The sequence below is a fragment of the Eleutherodactylus coqui genome, chromosome 1 (assembly GCF_035609145.1).
Source record: "Eleutherodactylus coqui strain aEleCoq1 chromosome 1, aEleCoq1.hap1, whole genome shotgun sequence".
Classification (NCBI taxonomy): domain Eukaryota; kingdom Metazoa; phylum Chordata; class Amphibia; order Anura; family Eleutherodactylidae; genus Eleutherodactylus; species Eleutherodactylus coqui.
In genome coordinates, this window is record NC_089837.1 from 479250040 (window position 1) to 479277970 (window position 27931).

Consider the following 27931-nt stretch of genomic DNA (forward strand, 5'->3'; position numbering starts at 1 on the left):
TTCTCTCCTCCAAAAATGGAGCAAAGGGACAAAACCCCTGAACTGACCCAAACATTGGTGTAAAAACCGCCTTGAACCAGCTGGGGCAGCCTGTAAATGTGACGTCAGAAGGGGGCCCCGAAGCAGCGGTGCCGGATATGGAGGAGAGTATATGCCTATTTACTGCATGGGGAATTGGCTTTACAAACCAGCCGCAAGTTAGAAAACTCCTTTCATGGATGGTAGTATCCGAATATGGACAGTCCGTTAGCGACTAGGGGGGCTTTTTACTCTGTGCCTCTTAACGAGCACAAATCCACATTCTAGAATGTCCAAGCAGATTTGTAATGGGACCATCTTGTCCTTGTTCAGGGACAGACTGACTGTCGTCAGTACTATAGCTTGTCCCCATACGGACGGCATTAGTCGGCAGCATGTGGCCCTGTTGACATGGGAAGAGGTGCTGCCAGCGAGCGCTCGGGGGGGGGTTCCCACATATATAATGCGATCAGCTGACATGTTGATGAGCAGCAGTGTTGACTCGGGCTGATGAGTGGCGAACACAAGTGTTCCTGATCATTGGTCCGTGTGAGCCTTTACATATGGCGGTAATCCGTTATGTGATGTCACAGCTCTGGGGGGGCGGGGGAAGGTTAAACACAAGATAAATCGTTTTCTTTAGAAGGATCATTCAGTCCTTCTCATTCACTGGTGCAGCGGAATGAAACATCAGTTTTTAAAGCGAATGGTTAGCGAATGAGCAACCATGGCTTTCATGCCTGCATAGAATGAATAAGTGAACGAACTATCGTTCAATCATTGACCGTTTTTACACTGAATGATTATCGTTCCAATTCGACCGATCCGGCATATGATTATTTTTTATTACTTTTTTTTTTAAACGATAATCATTCCGTGTAAAAGCACCTTAAAGGAGATGTCCCGAGGCAGCAAGTGGGTCTATACACTTCTGTATGGCCATAATAATGCACTTTGTAATGTACATTGTGCATTAATTATGAGCCATACAGAAGTTATAAAAAGTTTTTTACTTACCTGCTCCGTTGCTGGCGTCCTCGTCTCCATGGAGCCGACTAATTTTTGGCCTCCGATGGCCAAATTAGCCGCGCTTGCGCAGTCCGGGTCTTCTGCAGTCTTCTATGGGGCTCCGTGTAGCTCCGTGTAGCTCCGCCCCGTCACGTGCCGATTCCAGCCAATCAGGAGGCTGGAATCGGCAGTGGACCGCACAGAAGAGCTGCGGTCCACGGAGGAAGAGGCCATCTTCAGCGGTGAGTAGAGAAGTCACCGGAGCGCGGGGATTAAGGTAAGCGCTCCGGTGAGCTTTCTTTACCTCCCTGCATCGGGGTTGTCTCGCGCCGAACGGGGGGGGGGTTGAAAAAAAAAAAAACCCGTTTCGGCGCGGGACAACCCCTTTAAGGGGGCCTGCACACACCATAGTATCCCGCAGGAGGCTGTCTGTGTGCTGCCTGTTCTACGTGGACACGGCACAGTCACACACATTGGCACGGCCTAGTTCTCAGCCAGGAATGGGGCGGACCAGGATCTTTTTTTTTTTTTTTTTTTTTTTTTAATTCACGCGCAATGGGTCTAAAAAATAAAAGTCCCGTATACCGCCGTATAGGCTGTGTGCTGTCTGTGGAATTACACTAACAGCACACCGCCCCAAGACACGTCGGTGTGCGCGTAGCCTTAGACACACAGGGGCTTCATTAATGGGCATCGGAGTAAGAGCCTGCTAGTTTTACAAAAGATTTGCACCAAGAAAGAATGAAACACAAATGACTCCAACTTTCTTTTGTCTTCCGGATGTGGGCGGGGCCTATCGGATGCTTCCGACACGTGAAGCTGAACGTCAGAGAACTGGCGCAAAAAGTAATTGTAGTTTAGACCAAGAAAAACCTGGTCTAAGCGGCGTAGGGTTGGCACCTTTTGGCTCGCTACGTATTTGGCGCAGTCTTTCAGCGTTTGAAATAAGAGTTTGAGCCCCGTCAGAAAAGCGATATCATTTAGGCGCGGCTCTCATAACTTTGGCATCCATTAATTTTTTTTAGAAAAATTTTCAAACTTTTTAATTTTTATTGAGCTGACATTCTTTGTACGGCTGTCAGCCGCTCGGCCGCTCGCTCTAAAACTCGCCTGAGCACGCACTCTGGAAATGAGTGAAGCCAAATAAATGACCATTCTGGCGCATCTACGTGAACTGTGGTGCATCGCAGCTTGTTACGCCGCCTCTATTGACTGTTTTCTGGCCTGCGTACCTCTTTTGTTAATGATAATATGGCGTAGGTTATATCTGTCGGGAACTAGTATAAAATCACAATAAATTACACTTTATAGATGAATAAGCCCCCTCGTTTTAGACCCCGCTGTCCTCTTAGTGGCCTCTGACAGTGTCTTATTTTTGGGGAAAAACGCGGTAGTGTTCTATACATCGTTTTGAAGTACGCACTACCCGTTGCATGGACTCTAGAAACTGCTCCAAACAGAGTTTCTAAACTTTGTTCGCAGACTAAAAACTTTGCTCTTTATTTCCAACCGGTTAGTAAAACATGTCTGAATGTGTTTAATATGAAGAAGTTGGACAAATAAAACTCAACTGGTAGTGTGAGTTCTGGCTCTCGGGGTGTGGTGGATTATCTACAGGAAGCATACCATTAGCTAGTTACATGGACACGATGAACACCTTGGCTTCTGCCATCCCTGAATCTTCCATAATAGAAGAGCAGTAAAAACTGCAGTACCTGCTGCGGTTTACTATTCCTGACAGTGGCTTATGCTGTACAGTTGGAGATGGCACAGCGGGCATCGGGTGTAAACCTGACTACTCCATGATTAGTATGTGGGAACTTCAGACATTAATGTCATCCAAAGGTGTTCACTGAAAGCTGGTGGGCTGAGAGTACTGTAGGTGGCCGCTGAGTCCTGGGATGTAAGTGTTTGACTTGCCTCCCCTGTCGTTCCTCTGGTGTGAGCGCTGAAAGTCGTTGCTGAATGCGTTGAGCGGCACTCTAAAAAGTCCACTCGTTCTAATTGTATAATGGCGGGACTAATTAGCAAGAGCCGCTCAGTGCATTCTCCAACGGCTCTCGGCGCTCACACCAGGGGAATGATAGGGAGGTAAGTAGAACACTTGGGGTTCTTTCAGATGAGCCGGTGCTTGTTTGAACGAACAAGTGACGTCATCGCTAACTCGTTCGCATTCGTTTCTGCCTGAAGTTTGAGTTCCAAGTCATGGGGGTGGGCGGTGTTAGTCTCTTTCCGCCCACAGCATGAAGACTGACTGCTCATTCCCTGCATGTATGTAGGGAGACAGCTGTCGGTCTTCATGCTGTGGGTGTGGAGAGACCAGCACAGCCTGCCCCCGTGACTTGGAACTGAGCACCGTGTGTGTGTATATCCAACTACTAACAACCACTTGTCTGTCTGTGCGTGAGTTACACGCTCTGCCCATGAGCATATGACACTGATGTCATCAAAGGTCCTTCATCCCAAATTAGTGAGTTACATGCTCCACCTCTGATTACATGACTGAGACGTCATTACAGGTTCTGCTCCATAGCAAATGAGGCCACGGGAGGTTGGTAGGGGAAGTATAACTCACTCGGGATGATCTCCAGATGAATGACCTGCAATGATGTCACCGTCATGTGATTAGGGGCGGGGTTTGTAACTCACTCTGGATGATTAGGGGCAGAGCAAGAGGGAGTTACATGATCTGCCCCCGACCACATGAAGGTGGTGTCATCAAAGGTCCTTCATCCCAAGTGAGTGAGTTACATGCTCCGCCCCCAATCACATGATGGGGACCTCATCAAAGATCCTGTAAGCACACAGCTGCTGTCCAGCTAGGTGTTCGTTAGTATTCCATCCGCTACAAACTCCAGCGCATCCGTTGCTAAGGAATACTAACGAACACCTACAGCAGCCATGTGCTTACAGGACCTATGATGAGGTCACCGTCATGTGATCAGTCACTGCGTGGTAGGAGTGTCGGGTCACGTGACCAGGGGGTGATCGGTGTGTGCAGGACTCTGCTGTACTGCTTTTGAGTCCTGTGGTATGTGATGTACATGTAGCAGAGCTGTGTGTGTGTGTGTGTGAGACGTGCATGTAGCAGAGCTGTGTGTGGTGCATTGCCCCACTAGAAACATCGGTACTATATACTTTCCTAATAATTACTAGTATAATTAGACATCCCTGGGTTCAGGTAACATGTACCCGGTGATAGAATCCCCTTAACCTATAGGAGTCCATCAGCAAATTAATATTGCTGTGATGACTTGAGAATTGTCATAGAGCCAGGTACAATCTGTGTAATCGCTGTGACTCAGAGCGGCTCTGCCCTTGTGGCCGAAGGTTTAAAGAATTATTGCAACTACAGACATTTATTAAGATGTCCAAGAGATGAAAGCAGAACGAGTGACGCCCCCACCATCCAAATCTGGTATATCAGTACTGTCAGCAGGGATCATATGGAGGAGGCGAGAAGTGAAGAGCTCGTGGCACATATATGCCGTTCAGTCTCTGGGGTTTACCTCTGGTATCAGACATTTATGACCTATCCTGTTTGGCATAGCCCTTTAAATCAATATACATCTTAAATACACCAATTATTTTTAATTGTCTCAGTGCATCCAAAATAAGAAATGAAGCAACTTTGCATTTGGGTCTTAATTAAAAATCTCCTGTAGCTTTGTTTCTACAGTTCCTATACAGATATGTATATTAATGGTACCAGGAGAGGGGTATTGTTTCTCCTTAGGGAGAGCATCCAGGTGTGAGGAGACTTATAAGGCCATGCATGCTCCTCTGGGAAATTTATGTAAATGGAAAGATGGAACAATACCTCCACAGTGCCACCTATCTGTACATGGTTAGCTTTTTTCCTTCTGGAAAAATTATGGCTTTGGTTTATCTTCCCAGTGTTACAAAGCCTATAAAAAGGCATTGACTTGCAGGAATGCTGCCTTCTGATAGGTGGCGCTGTAGAGGCATTGGCTTATCTTCCCGTGGTACCAAACCTGCCCTGTAGGGTCTGATCCTGCAGTCATACTCTATCTGCACTTCACTTTTTGACAACCTACTAAATGTGTTCTAGCCTGAAGAAGGGGACAGATGGAACAGAGTATGGCTGCGGGATCAGACTACCATGCACGCACATAGGTCTACATAGGGGAAAATGCAGGAAAGTTTTAATTAAGTCCTATTGCAAAATTGAAACAATAGCAAATAATCCGGTTCTGCCCAATGCCTCAACCCCTCTGGGAGGCGGTAGACGCTCTTTTATGTAGGAGTCTTCAGTAGCAGATTCCGCGTAACCGCTTGTTCCTCCCTTCAAAATGTCTTCTCTCCCCTCGCTAAATTGATGTTACACATAATTATTTCTGTAGGTGTCGGCCATGGGGTTATATACATTAAGGATATACGGGGTGTGGAATATCTTAATAATGGGATGGAAGCCTTTGAGGTGGTCTGGGAGTCTTGGGACATGTATTGTATCCTATAAGACCATTGAGTCCCTATTGAGGAAGCATGATGGACTCAAGTCATTTAGTTCTATTGCTTAAGCCTAATCCCCAATCCCTTTGTCTCATTTGTCTTGTCGGTCTTGTTTTGAAACGTGTTCGCTCTGCAATTTATATTGTGGGAAGTCATTCTTTGGTTCAACCATTATCGGTGGCCAATGTCTAATGTTCTTGTTAGAAATGGTTTTGAGCTTCTGTTGACACATTACCTTTTTTATATTGTTCCTATATTTTGTTCTAATTTCTTGATAAAGGGTTAAATTAAAAACCTTTTCAGAGATGTTCATAGTCTATTAGTCCATAGAGCAATCTACTTTAATTACTGGCAAAAATGGAACATTTGCCTCTACAGCGCCAACTATTGGAAGGCAGCATTCCTGCAAAGTCAATGTCAGACCTTCTAACAAGGTTAAGGGCTCCTGTCCACGGGCGTAGCGATATCCCATGGCAGATCCCCGGAGCAGCGGAGATCTGTCAGGTCTTTGGGTGAGTCTATCTGACAGGCTCATCGCAGCATGCTGCGATTTAAAACCCACGAGCGGAGAATCGCTATGATTCTCCGCTCGTGGACAGTGGGGCTGCGCTCCCATAGTAAGTCTATGGAAAGCGTTCACTGCGTTCCCCACGGCCGGTTTATCGCCACTGGGAACGCAGTGAAAATGTGCCCGTGGACAGGAGGCCTAAAGGGGTATTCCGGGGAAAATGCTATTGATGAGCTGTCCTCATGATGGGTCATCAATAGGTGATTGGATGGGGTCCATTGCTCAGGAGCCTTACCGTTCAGCTGACTGCACCGTAATTACACAGAGGTCGGAACGGAAGCAGCAAAAGTCTTTGCTCCGACCTCAGTGTAGTGGCCGGCGCTTGTAACTGCAAGCGGGGCTCTCATTGAAATAAAAAGAATTGTTTTTGTAGTCATTCGCTGAACTGAGCAGAAAAGTGGAATCCCCAGCGGAGGTGTGGAGCGCAGTAATATACTGATATTGGTATTTACATAACATGTTTGTGTTCTGCTTCTAGCGATGACATAAGAGATGTACTTGTATATTTATTCCTTTTATCTACTATTTAAAGCTGATTTAACTTCTGAGGAGTTGGTTATCCCACCCATAAATATTCTCCCTCAAGTTGTTCTTCTCCTAGAGGAATACTTCAGTTTCCTATGAATCTCACATGTAAAAACATAAATGACACTTGGCCCATATAGTTGTGATTTAATAAAAGCTGAGTAATCTTATACCGTCTTGTCTTTTCTAGGGGTCCTCCGCTCACTGGTGGAGGCCGCCACTGCAGGGACCTCCATCCTCAGCCTGTGTGAAAAGGGGGACGCGATGATCATGGAGGAAACTGGCAAGATCTTCAAAAAAGAGAAAGAAATGAAGAAAGGTCAGTGTGGGGGGGGGGGGGGGGGGTTGGTTGCACTCGTGGTTTACATTTTCATTCTGTAGTGTGTTCTACAGAGACTATAGGATAAGTTTACCTAAGGCTTATTTCACACGGACGAGCGCGATATCTGACAGAGAAACTCGGCCCGATATCGCACTGCCAACTTATGTTTGTCATGCCAACGCGGGGCATTTTTAATTCAAAAACCCCTGGCATCACTTCTGTGAAATTGGGATCCTGGTGTGTTTCATGCATGTCAGAGGATCGCAAGGGGTTTCCCATTGATTTTAATAGGAAACATCACATCGCACCGCATGTGATGTCTTTTAGGGTCCCATTGAAAACAGATGCAACGTTTTGAGGCACACGCGTTTCTTACTATACTCGTTGCATTTCTGGATATCCGTGTGCCGGACAGTCAGTCTACGTCCGCTATGATCTGGCGCAGACTTGCACTTTACGTTTTGCCAGTTTCTGGTATAAACTCTAGTAAATTTATCGGGCAGCGAGGAGCCCTGCCAATTCCACAAAACCCTGCAGAAGTATGGCTTGTGCAAAAACTTTGGGACTTTTTTTTTTGGCCAGAGTTCTCCCTTTGTGCATAAAAGTGCATTATGTTGATTCATTCTGGAATTGAGCGCCCCGGAGTCTATTCACGTGGCCGTGGTGAATACACTGCTCTGCGGTGCTGTTTAGTGGAGTGCTCACATGAGGCTGTGCTGCATAAGCGCTTTTATTTAACTGCTTCTTCTATTTATTGCAGGTATTGCCTTTCCAACAAGTATATCCGTTAATAACACTGTGTGTCACTTCTCACCTCTGAAGAGCGACCAAGATTACCTCCTGAAAAACGGGGATCTGGTTAAGGTGTAAGTAGTCCTTCCCAATGTGTTTGTTTAAGGTGAACTATAAAATAAATGAAAACCCTTATTAAAGTTAACATGCGATGCCTAGTGTGAGGCCGCATTCCCGTGAGCTGATTTGCGTTCGCAACATGGAGAAAATAGAACCCATTGAATTCAATGGGTCGGTTCACATGCACATATTTTGTGTGCACCTTTCGGTTGTGAAAAAAATACGCAGCACGCTCTATTTTCCTGTGGATTTGCGCAAGGGAAGAACATGTATTGAACTCATTAAACTCCTGATACAGCATCAGCGTGTCTTGTTCCTTGTAGTTTTCTGCCTTAACATTCCCGAGAAAGTTTGTAGACTGTAGGCGAAAAGTGTTCGTGCTTGTTTCACATCACCCTATCAATGAAATATCGCTCAGTCCTCCTCATTCACTTATGCAGCAAATAGGTCCTAAATAGAGATGAGCGAACCTACTTGTTTCGAGTAATTACTCGATCGAGCACCGCGATTTTCGAGTACTTCCGTACTCGGGTGAAAAGATTCGGGGTGGCGGAGTGGGGGGTAGCAGCGGGGAACAGGGGGGAGCCCTCTCTCTCCCACTCCCCGCTGCAACCCACGGCGCCCCCCTGAATCTTTTCGCCTGAGTACGGAAGTACTCGAAAATTGCGGCGCTCGGGCGAAAAAGGGGTGTGGCCGAGTACGCTCGCTCATCTCTAGTCCTGAACGATTGTCGTTGAACAAGCCAATGATGTATCTGCCAGTGTAAACAGACTGAACGCTCTAACGATGGCAGCATTCGCTCATTAAAACGCTGAATTGGCTTGTATACCTTCACGGACATGGGTATAGGCACCAAGGTTTCAGTATGTCTTCTCTACTAGTGTAGCCATATTTGTTTAGAGCAATAGAGGTTTACTGGGCCGTATGCCAGGTTGTGCTCTTCTGGGTTGATCACAATTCAACAGGTCAGAGTGGTTGTTAAAGAACAATACCAACTTTATAAAGGCATAAAATGAAGCAATCGTCTTGGTTTCACTGACTTCCACTCATGCGTACGGATGTAACCTCACACGGTCACATTGCCTAGTTGGTGTTGCTGGATTTTACATCACTTCTTACCTAGTTATTTCATGGATTCCAAGTATTTACTATCAGAAGAGCAGGTAGATAGAAACTATCTCCGAAGTTCCGTGCTTGCCTGCCGGGGAGTGACATGGATACATAATCACTCATGGTACATTGGATCAAGTTGAGCAGCTGACTTGGATTTATTCAGTCTGAGTTCAGAATCATGCAACATCATTTTTCCTAAGGTCACTAGCAGGAGTGACACTTAACATCTCAAATCTTTTTCAAAATGGTCCTCGTAGATTAAGTAGTCCGTAGACTGTACTAATGTCTGTATGTGAAATGGAGAGGCACCTTAAAATATGACTTTTGTTTAATACTATTCCATTCTGTGTTCCAGAGACCTCGGCGTCCATGTAGATGGTTTCATTGCGAATGTTGCACACAGCTGTGTTGTTGGTGCTTCCAAGGTAAGGACAACTGTTTATCTCCTCCACGCAATTACATTTGTTGTTTATACTTCCGATATTTGTCCCTTTTTTTGTAAATTTTTGAAAATGTCCAAATTTGGTTCACCTAGGAGTACTCCTCCTTAGATGTACATCATGTTGCAAACTTCTCTTTCCCCTGGAGTTTTATATTTTACTCTGTGGCCGGCATTTTCTGGACGGGTGACTTGTGTACTGCCAAAAGTACGCTATTGAAGAAAAGTCCATGACAACTGGGTTTAATTACATTGCCATGATGCAAAGCTTTAGGTATTTTATGGGGGGGCGAAGCCTGGCTGAGGATGTGAGCGGACATGCTTAGTGCAAGCTCCTGCTATAGAACCTGGGGTGTTGCACTACAGCAGAGCTGCTGGATTACCTTGTGGGCCATCCTGGAGCTCTCATACACCATGACACGCTGCAAGGACAACCGCAAAACAGGGGAAGCTGGCAGCTAAGTTGGCGCCGGCACGCAGGGTACAACAGACCACATGTCCAAATCGGACTGGGGCAGAGATACTGCTGCAAAACTGGCTAAATTTGCCAGAACAGACCCTCTGATAGAATGAGATACCATGCAATGGGACCGTGGCCGTCCAATACAGAGCAGTGCTGCGGAGCGGGTGGTGAGTGTCCCTGAAAATGGAGTGCTAAGAGAGCAGAGGAGTATGCCAGCCTGAAGCGGATGTCTCCACGGCACATGGGGCATCAGAGGCATGAACTGTGACCCTACAAATGCAGCCCACATTAGGGGACATTCTAGGGGTGGCTAATAAATGTAACATTGCCTTACATATGTTGCACATACAAGTGGGTTCATTGCCAAAAAACATGGGGCATCTCAGGCACGATATGCAAAAGATCTCGGAGTGAATTACTGCGGTGCAGGACAGGGCGAGTGAGGAGGAAGATCACATAAAACATGAGTTGGAAAATTGCTTATGACATAATAATGGTCGCCTCGTCGGCCTTCTTGAGAAACTAAACAGTAATAACTAGAGATGAGCGAGTATACTCGCTAAGGCACTACTCGCTCGAGTAATGTGCCTTAGCCGAGTATCTCCCCGCTCATCCCGAAAAAGATTCGGGTGCCGGCGCGGGGCGGGGAGCTGCGGGGGAGAGCAGGGAGGTACGGAGGGGAGATCTCTCTCTCCCGCCCGCTCTGCCCCGCCGCAACTTACCTGTCAGCTGCGGCGGCCCCCGACTCTTTAGGGACGAGCAGGGAGATACTCGGCTAAGGCACATTACTCGAGCGAGTAGTGCCTTATCGAGTATACTCACTCATCCCTAGTAATAACCCCTCTGACTACTTTTGAATGCTGCCTAACTAACTTTTTTGGCAGTGTTTGCAGTAGAATGTGCTCATCACGTTCACCTCCGCCAGTTGCCCTTCCATGGTCTATTTTGGTCAAGCTTCTCCACTTCAAGGCCTGCAATATAATTTTGCGTAAAGCCTGTGAGCAGAAAATGTCCTGGTGGATGGCGCTAAAATCTTTAGTTTCCAGACTTTTCAGCAGAGGCTCATTAAAAAAAAAAAAAAGTGAACTTTCAGAATATGAATCCTTACTTGCAAAATCTACATCTCCTCTATGCTTTGTGACTTGTTCAACGTTTCTTTTACAAAGTTGGTTGCCTATTCAGAAATATCCTAATGTGTAAGAAATGTGTGAGCACGTACAAGACTGGAGACCCTCCGTAACTCTAAAGAGGGTTTAGCTCTACCTAATCCAATGACATACGTTCTAGCCCCTCAGATGCCACACTTAAAGGGGTTGTCCCGCGCCGAAACGGTTTTTTTTTTTTTCCAACCCCCCCCCCGTTCGGCGCGAGACAACCCCGATGCAGGGAGGTAAAGAAAGCTCACCGGAGCGCTTACCTTAATCCCCGCGCTCCGGTGACTTCTCTACTCACCGCTGAAGATGGCCTCTTCCTCCGTGGACCGCAGCTCTTCTGTGCGGTCCACTGCCGATTCCAGCCTCCTGATTGGCTGGAATCGGCACGTGACGGGGCGGAGCTACACGGAGCTACACGGAGCCCCATAGAAGACTGCAGAAGACCCGGACTGCGCAAGCGCGGCTAATTTGGCCATCGGAGGGCGAAAATTAGTCGGCACCATGGAGACGAGGACGCCAGCAACGGAGCAGGTAAGTATAAAACTTTTTATAACTTCTGCATGGCTCATAATTAATGCACAATGTACATTACAAAGTGCATTATTATGGCCATGCAGAAGTGTATAACCCCACTTGCTGCCTCGGGACAACCCCTTTAAGGGGATGGGAATCGGAGAAAGCCCGGGATGCTAGCTAGCGGCTTCTTAAGGGTTACTAGAACGGTGTACACTTGTTTATGAGGCTTTAGAGATGCATAGATTTAAATGTAATACCCGACACTTCCCTTTATGCATAAAATTTGGTGGAAATCTAGGGACATTGTGGGGATTAACCCTTTCCAATCCACTGTCTGACGTCTTCCTACATTCTGATTGAAGCTTGTACAGCTCCAATGTCAGAAAACATCTGACAGGGTATTCTTACCGTCTATTGCCAGTCACTCTGCTGTTGGAGCCTCTCTGGCGCACACAGACTGGCTTTAACCAGCAGATGGCACTGTTGTATAACAGCAAAAAGAGAGAGCCTTTTAGTAAGCCCTGAATCCAAAATTGGATTGGAAAGGGTTAAGGGATGTACACGGCCCTTATTTGGGATACCCTTTTGGATTCTGGAGCTAAATAATCTAAACAACTTGAAATTTGGAGGGACAGAAGTATTTTTACTAGATATTGTCAGGAACAGAAATAGGACCGTTGGACCAATTGCAAACGGATTACGATCTACCACGTCCGCGGTTCTACAAATGCGTGCCACTGCATCATGCTTACTAGACAGAATTGACTTCTATGGAAACAAATTTTCCAATTTTGCTTCGGCTGATGTTGGCATATCTTCCTCTATAGCAGGGAAAATGTGCTCCCCTACAGAAACACTTAAAAAACCCAGTTATGAATAAAAGTAATTTAATTAATGTTTTATACAAAGTCCTTTTGGACTTCATTCGTGTATGTTCTTGGCTATGTAAGTAATTTGCCAGTGGAAGAGCAGGAACAGATAGCAGTAGCAAGGCTCCTGTTCGAGGGGCTGCTGATAAACCTTTGGCTTTACCCAGAAAGAAACAAGATAGGAAGATGAAACTTTACATTTACTCCACATCCTCTCCACTGATGCCAACACACATCCTACATCCGTATTCCAAGTTCTGTAAGCCTTGAAAAAAGGATTTCAGTTGTGCCTCAAACCAGTCATCCGTATCAGCCATGGCATCAGAAATGGTGTGAAATTTGGTACCCTTGAGGTGTTTCTTCAGGTTTGGAAACAGGTGATAGTCGGAGGGAGCTAGATCTGGTGAATAAGGTGGGTAGTCAACCAGCTGGAAGCCTAGCTCCACCAGTTTTGGCGTGGTCGCTTGTGTAGTGTGAACGGAGGCGTTGTCTTGCAGGAACAAGATTCCTTTGGACAGCTTGCTGCGTCTTTTGGCCTCCAGAGCTGCATTTAATTGGTCCAAAAGTTCAATGTAATACCTTGCATTGATGGTGGAACCATTTTGAAGGTAGTCCGCTAGCAGCACGCCCTCCTTATCCCAGAACACAGACGCCATCACCTTAGTGGCTGAACGTCTTTGGGCGAGGAGAACCACTGTGCCTCCACTCTTTTGACTGTTCCTTGGTTTCAGGGTCATACAAATAAATCCAGGTCTCATCCATAGTGACCAGTCGATCCAGGAAGTTCTTATGAGTCCAGAAACGCTGACAAATGGATCGGGAAGTTTTCACTCGCATGCTTTTCTGATCCGTTGTCAAACATTTGGGGACCCACTTTGCAGATCGCTTTTTCATGGTCAAATGTTCATGGATAATGACACAAACACGTTCACCAGAAATCCCCATAATGTCTGCTATTCCTTTAGCTGAAATTGGCCGATTCTCCAGGATGAGGTTGTGCGCAGCATCGACGATCTCCGGAACAACAACCTCTCTCGGTCGTCCAGGACGTTCCTCATCATTGGTACTGAAGTGGCCCGGTTTAAATTTGGCAACCCAGTTTTTAACTGTAGAATATGAAGGGCATTGATCCCCCGATGTCTGTGACATATCACCATGAATATCCTTCGCGGACTTTCCTTGCAGAAACAAGAATTTGCTCTCATTTGCTGTGAATATCGCCTCAGACTCCGCCATTTTGTTTTCCCGCATGCCTAGATCACTGTTGCCATAAGCTACAAGCACAAAATTTTGAAAACCTATATTAGACACATAAGGCCTTCATGTGATGTAACATTCGTTACCATAGATACAAAAAAGAACACAAAGCCAAAGACTTATCAGCAGCCCCTCGTATATTGCTTGAATAGTTCAACATTGTTTAGAGAAGTAAGATAATTTATGGACGAACTGGTTGAGTTCTTCTGGTTGTATGGTTTGTGTTTTTTGTTTAAAAATGATGATCATAATAAAAATTGTACATACAGATAGTCCCCGACTTACGAATTTCGCTAGATACGAACTATCTGTCCTGCACAGTATGATGTAATACTATGGCATTACATCATACTGTGCAGGGAGCGGAGAGGCTTCTATCAAGCCTGATAGAAGCCTGTCCGGTCAGATCGCGGTTGCTGGGCAGCCGGGGGCCTTCTGAAAGGCTCTAGGGCTGTCTATGCAGAGCGCCTAGCAAGCCGTGCGCTTGATGGGCACTCTGCATAGACAGCCCTGGGGCCTTTCAGGAGGTCCCCGGCTGCCTAGCAACCACACAGCGTCCCGCGATCTCATCATGGGACGCTGTACGGGCCCCCTGAACGTCAGGTGCAGGCTGTTTCTTACAGCTGGCACCCGGCGCCAGCAGTTCCGACGAGCCGTGCCGCTTGGCGGAACTGTTAACACTTTAAATACCGCTGTCAGAGCGGTATTTAAAGTGTTAACAGTTCTGCCAAGCGGCGCGGCTCGTCGGAACTGCTGCCGCCGGGTGCCCGCTGTAAGAACAGCCGGCAACCGACGTTGTATAGAGCGAGATCCACCCGCTCCATACCATTTGTTCGACTTGCGAAGAAAACGGACTTGCGAACGGGCTCCCGGAACGGAACCTGTTCGCAAGTCGGGGACCACCTGTATGTCAAATATTTAAGGTACAAAAATGATTTTGCCACCTGTGTTTAAATTGGGCTGCAAGAACTGAATAAACTAAAAAAGTAAACTCTATCCTGTTTTATACATATGATTACTTAAAGGGGACTTTCCACCTTACTAGGGGACGTCCCTATTGCTTGGATGTGCCGTCACTTTATGATCCTGGTGGTCTGACCTCTGAGACCCCCATCAATCCTTGAAGGGGATGCTGCCCTGATTTTGCCCAAGTCCCTTTTTAAGTCATCCCTGTACAGCTGTGCCTCCAGGCCACCCAGCTCTGCAGACAACTGTCACCATTTACAAGAAGGGCAGAGCAACAATATGTAAGGGGATGCAGCTCTGATTTAGTGCCACATCCCCTTCGGATAATTTCGGGCCCTATAGGTCAGACAGACACCTGCCAAACCTAGCAATATGCCATCGCTTTATAATATGGGAGTAACACAGATTTGTTTTAGACCACCTTGAGCTGAAAAATTTGTGTTCATGTCTTTTAGGATTCGGTAGTCACTGGTCGTAAAGCAGATGTCATTAAGGCCGCACACCTTTGTGCAGAGGCTGCTCTTCGTCTTGTAAAGCCAGGAAACCAGGTGAGCTCGGTAGTTCTTTGTATTATATGCCAATACTCGGACAATGCTCAGTTTGGTTACGGTTTTAAATGCTTATGAAATTTTAGTAGCTTTATTTTACTTTGGGTTGAAAGGCCATCTGGGAGCTCGCTGAATTCAGTGGGAACATTGTCTGCAATACCACCTCGGACCACTGCCATGTGTACAGAGCTATTGCCTTCTGGCTCTGCATACACTAACAGCTGATCGTCAGCTGGACTCCCGCCAATCCACTGTTGATGAGCTGTCCGGAGCATAGATCATCAATAGTTAAGAAGTGGGCGACTTGTTTTTAATATTCAGTGCCACTTACATTGACTGGTAAACAGTCACTTTAGAAATATCAGGTCCGATTTGGCTAAATTCAACCCCAAAGTTTGTTCTGCATTAGAATTCCCACAGTAGCCATGTTGATATAACTATAGTAAAGCCTCTTCTACACGGGGCCATTTATCGTGCAAACAGCTCGTTAGATCTTCTACGAGCCATGGCCGTATTAGAACTCGTACACAGAGCTGTATGATTAGAGCCCTGGACAGGGGCGTAACTATAGAGGATGCAGGGGATGCGGTTGCACCCGGGCCCAGGAGCCTTAGGGGGCTCATAAGGCCTCTCTTCTCCATATAGGGAGCCCAGTACTATGAATAAAGCATTATAGTTGGGGGCCCTGTCACAGGTTTTGCATTGGGGCCCAGAAGTTTCAAGTTGTCTCTGTGCAGCATGGTTTAGGTATGGGTACGGGTACAGATACAGATAGAGTGGGGGGGGGGGGGGGGGCAGCTCACGTTTTGCATCAGGGCCCCTGAGCCTCTAGTTACATTGAGTATGGCTTGTGTCCTTGTGACACTTGAGAACCCTGTCTGAATGCAGAGTACTGGCACGGTATCTGGCTGCTTTGGAGTCTAATGATGCTCTGTCTTTCACCTTTTAGAACACGCAGGTAACAGAAGCATGGAACAAGATTTCTCCATCTTTTAACTGTGTACCAATTGAAGGTAGGCGCTACTTGAGTAATGTTTTATACTTCGTTTTGTCTAGAACTAAAACAATGCAATACAGTTTAGATTTAGACGATACAACTCCACGTACCATCATCAGCATTCTGACTGTCAGTATAAGCAGTGCAAACACTGTTAATGCAGCAAAAAACCTAAATAAGGGAACATAGGTATTTCTGGCACTAGCAACAGCGTACTGTCCAGTTTATACATTAGCCCCTATGTTTTATGGTAATGCAGACTGGTATTTAGTAGCTAAGAATGTATGAGATCTGTGCTAGCCTCAAATTCCTATCTCAGGCTGTATTGCAAATAGAGCTCTGGTTGTGGTCTTGTTTTAAAGCTAAGAATCTTGGCATAGCCCTGACTGCAATGCAGAATGAGATATAGCCATTTGATGTGGGAGCTGCGTATACCTGTAGTTCTCACTGAAAGTCACTCCTGATTGTATTTCTACAGCCTATATTGCAGATAGAGCCTAAGTAGTATATATGTATATACTTAGTATTTTTAGAGTATATTTGTGCATCACGTTTTCCTGCTTGGATTGAACTTCTAGCCTTGAATATAAACATTTTAAGCATACCTTTTAATGAGAAAAATGTGCTTTGAGAAGAAATTACAAGGTGAAATTAAAGGTGTCTATGTATATAAAGTGCCATTTTTACAATCTATCTAATTTTGCTGTTTTGCTGCAGATTTCAGTGCAGAGATGCAACAGATTTCACCCTTACAATTGAATTCAAATTGAAGGGATTAAATCTGCTGCATATCTGCACTAAGATCCATAGGAAATCAGTGAATGTACCTTAAAACCTATATGAATAGTTTTATTTATTTTTTTTCTCCTCTGCCACCAGGGATGCTTTCACATCAGTTAAAGCAGCATGTTATTGATGGAGAGAAGACCATCATTCAGAACCCAACTGATCAGCAAAAGTAGGTTTCTTCTGTGTCTTAAAGATTACAGATTGTCAAAAATACACATGTTAAATATGCTCATATCAATCATGCTGGCATAGGTATAATATTTAGACTTTAGGCCACGGGTCAGCAGGTTGGGCTTCTGCAATCATTCATAGGTGATGTGTTTGGTAGCAAATGACATAGGATAGCTAGCTCCACTATTTCCATCATCTTTGCCATCTCTGGCTATGGGCTTTTTCACAGGAGTTTTCATGGCCGGCCGATATACTCTACCATCTGAGCTGTCTTACCACTTCCCTCTCCCCTCCCGCTGTTTGCACTGGAAGGGGTGGAGCTAATCTCCCGCCTCTTGTCCGCAGCCAGCAATGGGAGACAGTGGGGCTACGTCCCGCCCCCTTTGCAAACAGCTGGAGGGAAGGGTGAAGACAGCTCAGATGGTAGCGTATGACAGCCGGCCATGAAAACTGCGTCCGATATACGCTCGTGTAAATAAGCCCTAAGGCATACAGGGTTTGTTTAAAACAAGAAGTCGTTCACATTCGCTGTAGAAGTGACTGACAACGACTGAACCATCTCTTATTGTTCAGTTTAATTAGCAAATAATGATTTTTAGTCCGAGTGAACGACGGAACAAAAAGTGGCGACTTGTCATTAGCTGCGATTACTGAACAATATATCGAACCCTTGCGCTCGTATGAACAACAATCGTTCCGTGTAAAGGGACTCTAATGAACTTTGAGATCTTGGGTCCTCACATGAGCCAGTGAGGATTCTCATTGAATTCTCTGAACGCTCTTCCTCTGGTCAATGCAAGATACAAGATTAAGGGCCGTTTACCAACTTTATGCTGCACAGACTGAAAACCGCTTTTGACCTTTTCATTGGAGGAGTTTTCAGTCCTTACGGGAAGTTTCCTTTTTTTGTAGGAAGGACCATGAAAAGGCGGAGTTTGAGGTTCATGAGGTTTATGCGGTTGATGTCCTGATCAGTACCGGAGAAGGAAAGGTGAGTACAGCGGGGCTCTGGTGGATCTACAGTTGTGTCTGCAGTTTCCTAGTTCTCTAACCTTCTTTTATTTGGGTGATTTAGGCGAAGGATGCCGGCCAGAGGACAACCATTTACAAAAGGGACCCAACAAAGCAGTACGGTCTGAAAATGAAAACCTCCCGTGCCTTTTTCAGTGAAGTCGAGAGACGTTTTGGTGCCATGCCATTCACTCTCAGGTAGACACGTTCTGCGCTGTCTTTGCATCTCATTTGCTTGAAAGGATACATTTTGGCTGGGTACTGCTTTTACCTGCATGTGGGATTTGCATACAGCTATTGGGGCCCGGCTACACTGTCATACGGTCATCTGTGAAATGCACACGTTTTTATTTAATGGACCCATAAGCCAAATATTGCATGTGTTTACTTTTTTGTATTTTTTTTTTGTTTTTTCTTAACATTGCAGTCAATAAAAAATGTATGGAGACTTTTGGCTGTCGTCTCCATACGGTTAACATACTTTTTTTGTGATCAAATGTCTTATAAGAAAGTGTTTTGAACTTTTATAACTTTACTTAGAGTTTACAGTGAAAATGTATACGTTCCAAACGTATCCCGCGCATTTCATTTTAAAATAATAAATATGCGCAGAATAAAACAAATAAGCGTAAAATTGACCTTATGCTGTTCACTTCGTGCAGGGCCTTTGAAGATGAGAAGAAGGCTAGAATGGGTGTAGTGGAATGCGCCAAACATGAACTGCTGCAGCCTTTCAATGTACTATATGAAAAGGAAGGTGAGCGTTTTTTTTATTAAATCCTGTATGCTTTGCATTATATTGTAATGGCTTCCTAGATGCTGGGAGTGCAGCCTGAGCGCTTTGCGACTTGGATAAGTAGAAGTCTGATGACTCCTCCTATTTTCCACATATTCTGAAAGGCTCGTTGCTTTATAAATTGCTCAACTCAACATCTTTTGCATTTTCAGGAGAGCATGTTGCACAATTCAAGTTCACAGTTCTCTTGATGCCTAACGGCCCCATGAGGATAACTAGTGGCCCCTTTGATCCAGATGTATATAAATCTGAACTTGAGGTGCAAGATACAGAACTGAAGGTGAGTGTGTTGTTTCTCTTTTTTTTTTTAAAGTGATAGACTCGTAAGTATTTTGCAGCACTGACCATGAACTATATGGTCTCTGGCCTTGAATAGGGTATTCTCCTTTTAGAGATCTTACACAATGGTTATATACTACTTCATATGTTGATCAAAACCTGTGGGCCCAACTGCCATGCCCAGACGACAATTGCTTTCAGATGGGTACCTACTCTAACAAACACCTCTTTGGCCCTAAGCCTCCAAATGTATACTAAAAACATAAAATGGGCTGACAAACAAACAAAAACTATTTGGTGACAAGGAAACAAATGTGAATTGGTGTGATTTAGTCACTATTGACAACACTGTTAATATCACCAGTGATTTGTGACATAACGGGACTGAATATCCACTATCAGTGGGGTCAGAGGATGTATGGTGACTATAATACCCCTATACAGATCGAGTCCAATGTTATGCATCAATATCCGCACACTAGTCAGAAATGATCATTAGCCAATGTCGGAATAGAAGCTTATACGGAACTGGATCTAAGGTAGCATATGATAGCCCAGAACATGTGGTGTCAAAGTCTTCTTGGACCTTAAGTCCTGACTTGACATCATTTTTTTAAAATCTTTTTAGATTTTAATCCAATCAGGATAACTCATGGACCAAATACTCGTACTAACGTCAACCATCGATCTGTTTTGATGTTAAAAGAAAGTCATATTCTTTGATTTGGTATCGTGGCACTTCTATAATCAGGGACAGCACCTAGGTTTATTATAGCTCTCCAAAATTAGAGCTACCGTTACAGCTCTTTCTGCAAGCGTCTAGATAGAATTTAGCATCAAGTTACTATTTGTGCCCTACTCAGACGCCTTCATTTTAGAGTAATAGCTTAGACAATACTCAGTAAGGAGGCTATCTCTCTTCTATCGTGAATCTAATAACCTAGCAGTGCGCGCCCTCGCATAATTCTGCCTGAAATTTGCGCTATTTGGGTCTATCATAATCCCTGGGACAAAACGTCCTTTGCGTATTTCCATAGTTGTGTATTGACCTTTCATGATACCCTATCAATTGAACAGCGACAGGGATTTACGTTTTTTGCCCAGAAGTATATAGGATCATCTATTCATAAGCTCCTGATGAACTGCTGGCAAACACAGCATGGAAACGCGTAGAGCCGTTACACCTCTGAGCGATCTTTCTATTAACGTTAAAACAGATCGATGGTTGACGTTCGTACGAGTATTTAGGCCATGAGTTATCCTGATTGGATTAAAATATAAAAAGATACAAAAAATGATGTCAAGTCAGGACTTAATACAAAGGTCCAAGAAGACTGTGACACCACATGTTCTGGGCTATCATATGCCACCTTAGATCCAGTTCCATATAAGCTTCTATTCCGACATTGGCTAATGATCATTTCTGACTAGTGTGTGGATATTGATGCATAACATTGGGCTCGATCTATATAGGGGTATTATAGTCACCATACATCCTCTGACCCCACTGATAGTGGATATTCAGTCCCGTTATGTCAAAAATTACTGGTGATATTAAGTGTTGTCAATAGTGACTAAATCACCCCAATTCACATTTGTCTCCTTGTCACCAAATAGTTTTTGTTTGTTTGTCGGCCCATTTTATGTTTTTAGTAAGGATTCTAATAAAGGTTACATTTTAATTTTATTTTGTTCTACATCTGTGAAGGGCTTAAATTTTTCATATAGATGTACTTCTGCCTCTGCGAAATTCTAAGCCTCCAAATGGATTCAGGGAAACTACAATCGCAGGCTTGTATACTGTAATTAAGGGGGTTTGGTGAACACTGTGCAAATCGGGTATGGAGGAGTGGCAGCCTCCATAAAAGTGTAATAAAAAAGCATGGCTGCAAAAGGTACAGTAGCAAAAACCCTCAGTACTCTTAAGCATTTGTTGCAGTAATGCTTACATGTACCCACACGCTTATTTTATTTGGAGGAAGTGCTGATTGAGTTTGTTTCATCTGCATTTGCGGAGGAGTGGCTGCAAATCCATCCTTAAGCTCATCTGACGCCTCAGTCTCCAGGATCCTCCTCCTGAATTCGGACCAGATTTGCTTTGGCTGTAAAGAAAATTAGAAGCTAATTTAAGCGGGGAAGGGTCGGGGCTTGAGACTGAGCCGTCGAATGAGCTCACTGATGATATGCTAGGGATTGGCATTTTGCAGCTTGATTATATACTGTGATACATCAAGCTGCAGAGTTTTTTAATAAAACCCTATTGCACAAAATATTTAGCATTTAAATAATAAAAAAAGCAAAAAGTGGCCGGTCCTTGAGCTTGCTGATTCTCTTGTTTGCTCTAAAGTTGACTGCACTTTAGTTGCTTTGTCCATAACTTTATCTTACAAAGTGTGGACTCAAATGTGGAACCACAAGTTTCAATTCTGAAGATGCTAAAATACATACATTGTCAGTAGTGTAGGCGCCGGTTTGCCATCTTACAGGTATTTCGTTTCTTGTAACTGTAAACTTTTTATATATCAATTATTTTTTTTTAATGGTCCATTTAGGCACTACTGCAAAGTTCAGCCAGTCGGAAGACCCAGAAAAAGAAGAAAAAGAAGGTAAGCAGAGATAAGAAAACTTCTTAAGTGTCTGTGTGTTAACTAGTTACTTGAGACAAAGAAGCTTTATGTCCACAGGAGTCCTTTTTTATTTTGAAACGCTGTAGTGTTACAGAATTGATGCACTTTTAACTTTGACTGGGACCGCATCGGCCTTTTTTTCTGCCATACTGACAGCGCCAATCCCTGTCCGTTTGTGGCAGAGAGGGCCGGAGCAGACCGCCTCCACAACTTGAAGCTCAGCTCCGAGTCCATCTTAAAAGTGCATTCATTCTGAAACCCTACAGCGTTTCAGAATAAAGCACTCACTTGGACAATAGGCTTATCTGTCTCATATTCATGTTGCCCATGGTTCGGGAAGCATGAATCTGATGACGGGATCTCTTTTTAAAGTGTACCTAAATTTTTCTAAAGCTGCCCAAGGTATTCATTGGCTACTGCCTTGCTGCTGTTTACACCCAGTTTCAACACGATTGGCTCAGTTTTCCATGTACATTCTGCAATTTTAGCTGACCTGCAGTTTGCAGGCCACTTACAGATGTGGGGTAGGGGTTCCAAGTTGCCAATACTGTGGCTGGCTGGGGCTTCTTCTCCCACGCTTACCATGCTGCCTTTTGTAACCCTGCTCTAATCAGCTGTAAGGTAATACTTGAATGCCCGCCCCTCTTAGTATTTAGGACCTAACAGTGTCTCAATGTCGCTGGTAAAACTACAGAAGCCAAATGCCCAATGACAGGCAGTGGCTTGCAAGACTGCTGGAAGGTAGACCTCTACTAGCAGGCACTTGAAACTTGATCTTCAGTTGTGTATTAAAAAAACATTTGTTTTACGATTGTTGATACACAACTAAATTGTTAGATTAGCAGAAATTAGTATCTAGTTAGTATCCCTTTAAGATCCCCCTTTATGTTTTACTGTTAGAGAACTACTGGCGTTGTTTTGTCTTTCTGACTTAAATGTGGAACCGTAATTTTAACTTTTGCTAAAATGTTGTGAATTCCATTACAGGCTTCAAAGAATGCTGAACAGGCCACTGCTGAGGATAATGAAGGCACAGAGTGATAACACCTTATGGAGGTGTTTGACTTCGACCTGCCAGTTTATTTTTTAGTGTCTGCGTTATTTTTGCCTCTTTCCCCCTTTCCCAAATATAATGAAATATTGAAAAACAAAAGCCTCTGATGGGCGATCTCACAGAGCGCTAATGGATTTCAGGCCTCCCCACCCTCTTTGGATACAAAACATGGACATTGAGGGAAACGTCTTTTTGGAATCTACACCAGACTACTTAACCAAAAATATATATAAAAACAATAAAATCAGGCATAAAACCAGTCGTAAGCCCCTCTTTCTCAATAAATGTAGATGCGTTTTGTTTCTTAGGATTGGAACAAGTCCTCAAGATTTATACCACTGCTGCCACTTTTAAGTCTCCAAAATCTCACCCTGTTCTTGCGGCGGCTCGGTCACTGATTACAGAACCGTCCGTTTCTTCCTCTTGTGAATCTGGCGCCAGTTCTGGACAGGCGCTGCTGAAATCATGACTGTTCAAGCCCAAATGCAAATCACCAATAAGTTCTGATGAGACAAGCTGCGCTTAAAGGTTCTTGAGAACTCTGGAAATGTTTTATACTAATACTGCGGCGCAACGGATTTCGGTTCTCACACGTCCTATTACTTCTCCCGAACATTATTTGGAACTGGATGCCAAGTTGATTATTTACAGAAGCTTAAAACAAGATGCATTTATTCTGCCACCCAGGGGACAACGGGTGCAGTGTCTGCTTATAACAGAGTTGGCATGCTGTAATGTATCCTCTTCCGATTTATTGAGCAAGCTTATCCTATCTTAAAGGGGTGATTCAGACCGTGCCCGCCAGGGTTGGAGCAGAAGAACTGCTCTGACCCCTGTGTAGCGACCGGTGCTCATAATTGTGAATGCAGCTCCGATTGATTTCAGTGAGAGCAGCGCTTGCAATTGGGAGCGCCGGGTGCTGCACTGGGATCAGAGCAGCGCTTTCACTCCTACCCCGGTGGGCGCTGCCTGGATAACCCCTTTAATCATATTTCTTACTGCAAGGAATGCCTTCTGTGCCCAATACTACTTTGACTCTTTGCATTTTCTGTTTTCTATTTATCTGCAATGTTAGCGACTGTCATAAGCATTACATCAGGCACTTGCTGTGTACAGAGTTGCATTGATTTCCTTCTACTGGTTTTATTGCTTACTCTGAATTCGACACTTACGATTTTAAACCTTAAAGGGGTATTCCACCTTTTACAACTGATATCTTATGGATAGGTCATCAGCGGTTCATTGACAGGAATCTGCAATTCGTGATCTGCCCAGCGGGGCTGGATGTAGTCATCCATTGTCAGGGCGGGGAGTGAAAGCACCAACTTCACTCCTATTGAAATAGAAGCGCACTGCTCCCACCTATTACACTTCCCGCAGCTTTCATAATTGGGCCCGGGCGTCCAATCCTGACCATTAGAGGAAGTGTAATAAAGGTGCAGCACGCTCATTGATTTCAATAGGAATGAAGCCTTCGCTTTCACTTCTTGCCCTTACCACTGATGATGACAGTGTCTGGCCCCACTGACCTGACAGCTGGCCGTTTGATCCGTTGATGGGCGGGGATCCTGAGCAGCGGATACTTATCTATCCTAGCAGTTTATCGATCTGTTCCAAAAAGTTCAGAATACCCCTTTAAACCCTGTCCTATTATATCTAGTTAAATGCACTACACATTTGTTTTTTTATCAAAGCACATACACACCAAAACTAAGTCTGTTCTGTTGTGAGAAATGCATCCACCCCAAAAAAACTGAACTGGATTCCTTTTTTTTTTTTTTTTTCTTCTTCCTTTTTTAAATCCGAATAGAAGGGAATTACAACTGAGCCAGTAAAAGTGACCCCTGTGTTGGTAACTGTACCGTTTAGCCATTACACCACCAAGTTAGTTGGGTTTTATTTTTTACCGTGAATGTTACTGATGTACCCGTACCCCGCGGATTTTGTGGCTACACCATTTGTGTATTTGAACTTTTTGTTTTTAGCTTTTCAGCAGTCTTGCAGAGTACATTTGTTCTGGTCAGCCGGTTTGTGGTCTGGAGGAACACCATTTATTTACCACCATCTATATCGGCTTCTGAAGTTACACCCCTGTGATTTATTCTTTTTCCCCTTTTTGTCTACAAGATCTTTGCCATGTATCCTAAGTGTTTTGGAATAGATGAGGTGATGTATGAGTGCATTATATTATTGGAAGGTCCCAAACTTTTTAAGAACTTGCCAAGAAATGTGATAACTTTTCTATTCTGACTTGTGATTAACATCATAATACTCCAGAAATCTGCAGGTTTATGTTTTCCATAAAGGGAACCTGTCACCTGCTATAAGCAGCATAAACTAAGTTCTAGTACTTATAGGATAGGTCCTGCGGAGTCCGGGGTGGGATTTTGTAGACTTGCCGGGCTCCCCGTTCCTCTGCTGTCAGACCCAGCTCTATCAGCTGGACTCTATATTCGGTCCTCGTCCAAGAACTCCCATAGAGAGCAGATTTTCAGGGGAGACCTAAAAGTATAGAAATGACACCCCAGGCTACAGAACCTATCCTAGAAGCACCTTAACTTAGTTTATGGTGTTCAGAGGAAGTGACAAGTTCCCTTTAAAGAGTGTCATTAAGAACAAATCTATTCAATAACACCAACTTTGAAGGGAACCTATTATGCCCCCCCAAGCTATCTGGACTGCGGGCAGCTGGTATATTGATGCACATGGATTTCAACGGTCTGCCGCTTAAACTGATGGGTTTAGTGGTTTTGCAAATCTTTACTTTTGAAACCTTGCAGGGCCGGACTGGAGAGGAGTCCAATGAAGCTCATGTACATTCATATAAGCATACGCTCCTCCCTCCAGATGCTGATTGATAAGTCATTCTGTGTTGGGCGGACTGTGCGCATATATCCATATCCATGAGCTTCATTGGACTCCTTTCCAGTTTAGTCCTGCCCTGCAGAGTAAAATTACTTTCAAAACTTCACGGACCGAGATGTGCTTATGCCCATGCAAATGAGCCTTAAGTTCATTCTAAGTTAAAATCAGCATGGCTGTCACTATACAGCCAGCCCCCTGAGCAGCTAAGGGGAGCTGACAGGTTCCCTTTCAATAGTTGTAGAGCTAAATGCACACACGATGTGAAATTGTAGATGCCTTTTTCCTGATTGGTTGAGAAGGATCATGTGACTGACTGTAGCACTTTTCTTGAAAGGGCGTCATGAAACTTGTTAGGTGATAATTGGATGCCCTGACTTAGTTTGGTTTCTGTGATCAATTCTTTTTAAGGTCTCCCAGAATATCGCCCCTCCCAGTGAATTTAGATATGATGTAATGTTTGAAACTTTTTGCAAAAGTTTTTGTGTGGGGTCGATGAAGCAGAATAGTGACGGTAGCTCCGCTCACCACCCCTCTTCCTGCTATTTTTAATGCTGAAGCAGACATCCATCCAACATCCACTCTGTGGAGTAAACCTAGATTTTGGTATCATGTATTTTTTTTTCCGCCTTGTGTAGACACGCTACAGAGGCAATGTCATATTTTTTTTTTTCTTCTTCTGATGAATTGTGTGGTTAAAAGTCCACTGGCTGCAGAGGGCCCAACTTATTCGAGATCCGCTAGAGATGAATGTTGGTGTTATACACCTAGTCAATACATCCGAAGAGATGGAATATAACTTTTCTGAGGAAGGGACGTGAGGTGAAGTACTTGCATGATTGCAAATTTTTTTTTTTTCTGATGAAGGGTTTATGGCTTGGTTTTCCTGTGGGATTAATTTTGGTCTAAGATGGGTTAAATCACTGTGACTGCAAGAAAATAATTTTTTTACTCACTTTTACTACTAAATATGTATTTCTTGAAAAAAAAATGCCTGCAAGTAATGTTACAATTTTCCCTTTACAATCTGTATATTTTTCCCAAATAAAATTGGTATTGACTGACTGGTACATGGTTATCCGAAGCATTTGTATTGTCATAGCTGATGTTTTTGGTGTAGTTTTAGTAGTCGGATAGATTTTTTTTAGAGAGACAGTTACAATATTACTTAAAAAGGGTTATCCAGGCAGCAAACCCCATCCTGCAATACACTTGGGGTCAGAGAGGAAGCGCTGCTCCGACCCCTGTGTAGTGGCCGGCAGTTGTAAGTGCAGGCAAAGTTCTCATTGAAATCAATAGGGGAGTAGCACCTATAATTACAAGAGCCAGCCACTGCAGGTGCAGCTCCCACTTACGAGACCCGGACACCACCCGGGTTGGAGCAGCGCTTCCATACCGACCCCATTGTATCCCAGCATGTGCTGCCTGGTTATCGCCTTTTTGAGGTGGGTTTACACGGGACAATTTTTTAAGTATGGTTTCATTGGAAATAATCTCTAAGGTGAGTTGTTAGCGCATCAATGACTGTTGTGTGCTTGTTCAGCTTCACGGTCAATGAAGCGCACCTCTCTACAAAGTTATTGGCTAATTGTTGAAACACAATTGCCTGTTTACACCAGACGATAATTAATCAACCTGCAACAATTTTTTTTTTCCTTCAGGTGAGCAGAAACTAAGCAACTAGCGAATTAATTATCACTCGTCTGGTGGCAGTGTCTAAATGGAATAAACGCTTATATTTGCACTTTTTAGCAACTCTTTACATGATAGTCATCCCATGTAAAGCCGCTCTAAAGCCCCATTTACACGCAAAGATCGCTCAAAATTCGTTCAAAAGATAGGGAGAATGACAGTTGGAGTGATCATTTTTGCATAAGCTGCTAATGGGCACTATTGTCCATTAGTGGCTTATTAGCTTCATTTGCATGTAAATTAACCTCCCTTCACTATGCAGAGAACAGCAAGTCTTATCTGCATACAGCACCTTTGTTCTGCCACGGGACTGCAGCTGAAAACAATGTTATCGGCGCTCCCATGGAGAATCGGTGTGCGGTCCCTGCTATCAGCTGCTCGGCTGAACGAGGGATTTTAAACTCAACATAAAATCATTGTTCGGCCAAAAAGCAAACTATGGTAGCATTTACACGCAACGATTATTATTTAAAAGGCCTCTTTTGAGTGATAATTGTCCAGAGTAAATGGCTTTAGTTGTAGGATAACAAATGCAAATTCAGCAATTTTAACATTTAGGCCA

The 27931-nt window shown here is 44.2% G+C and overlaps 1 protein-coding gene across 1 annotated transcript in view; it reads left to right on the forward strand.

The window, feature by feature from the left end:
• Positions 1-26747, forward strand: part of PA2G4 (proliferation-associated 2G4) — a 29728-nt gene extending 2981 nt beyond the window's left edge. Inside the window, exons 2-13 of the mRNA XM_066585124.1 lie at positions 6783-6911; positions 7675-7780; positions 9235-9304; positions 14999-15091; positions 16041-16104; positions 16968-17046; positions 17961-18039; positions 18124-18257; positions 18722-18816; positions 19008-19135; positions 21687-21740; positions 22749-26747. Of these exons, the coding sequence (XP_066441221.1) occupies positions 6783-6911; positions 7675-7780; positions 9235-9304; positions 14999-15091; positions 16041-16104; positions 16968-17046; positions 17961-18039; positions 18124-18257; positions 18722-18816; positions 19008-19135; positions 21687-21740; positions 22749-22802 (1085 nt within the window). The 3' untranslated portion in view covers positions 22803-26747. The remainder of the gene's footprint in view (positions 1-6782; positions 6912-7674; positions 7781-9234; positions 9305-14998; positions 15092-16040; positions 16105-16967; positions 17047-17960; positions 18040-18123; positions 18258-18721; positions 18817-19007; positions 19136-21686; positions 21741-22748) is intronic.
• The last annotated feature ends 1184 nt before the right edge of the window (positions 26748-27931 follow it).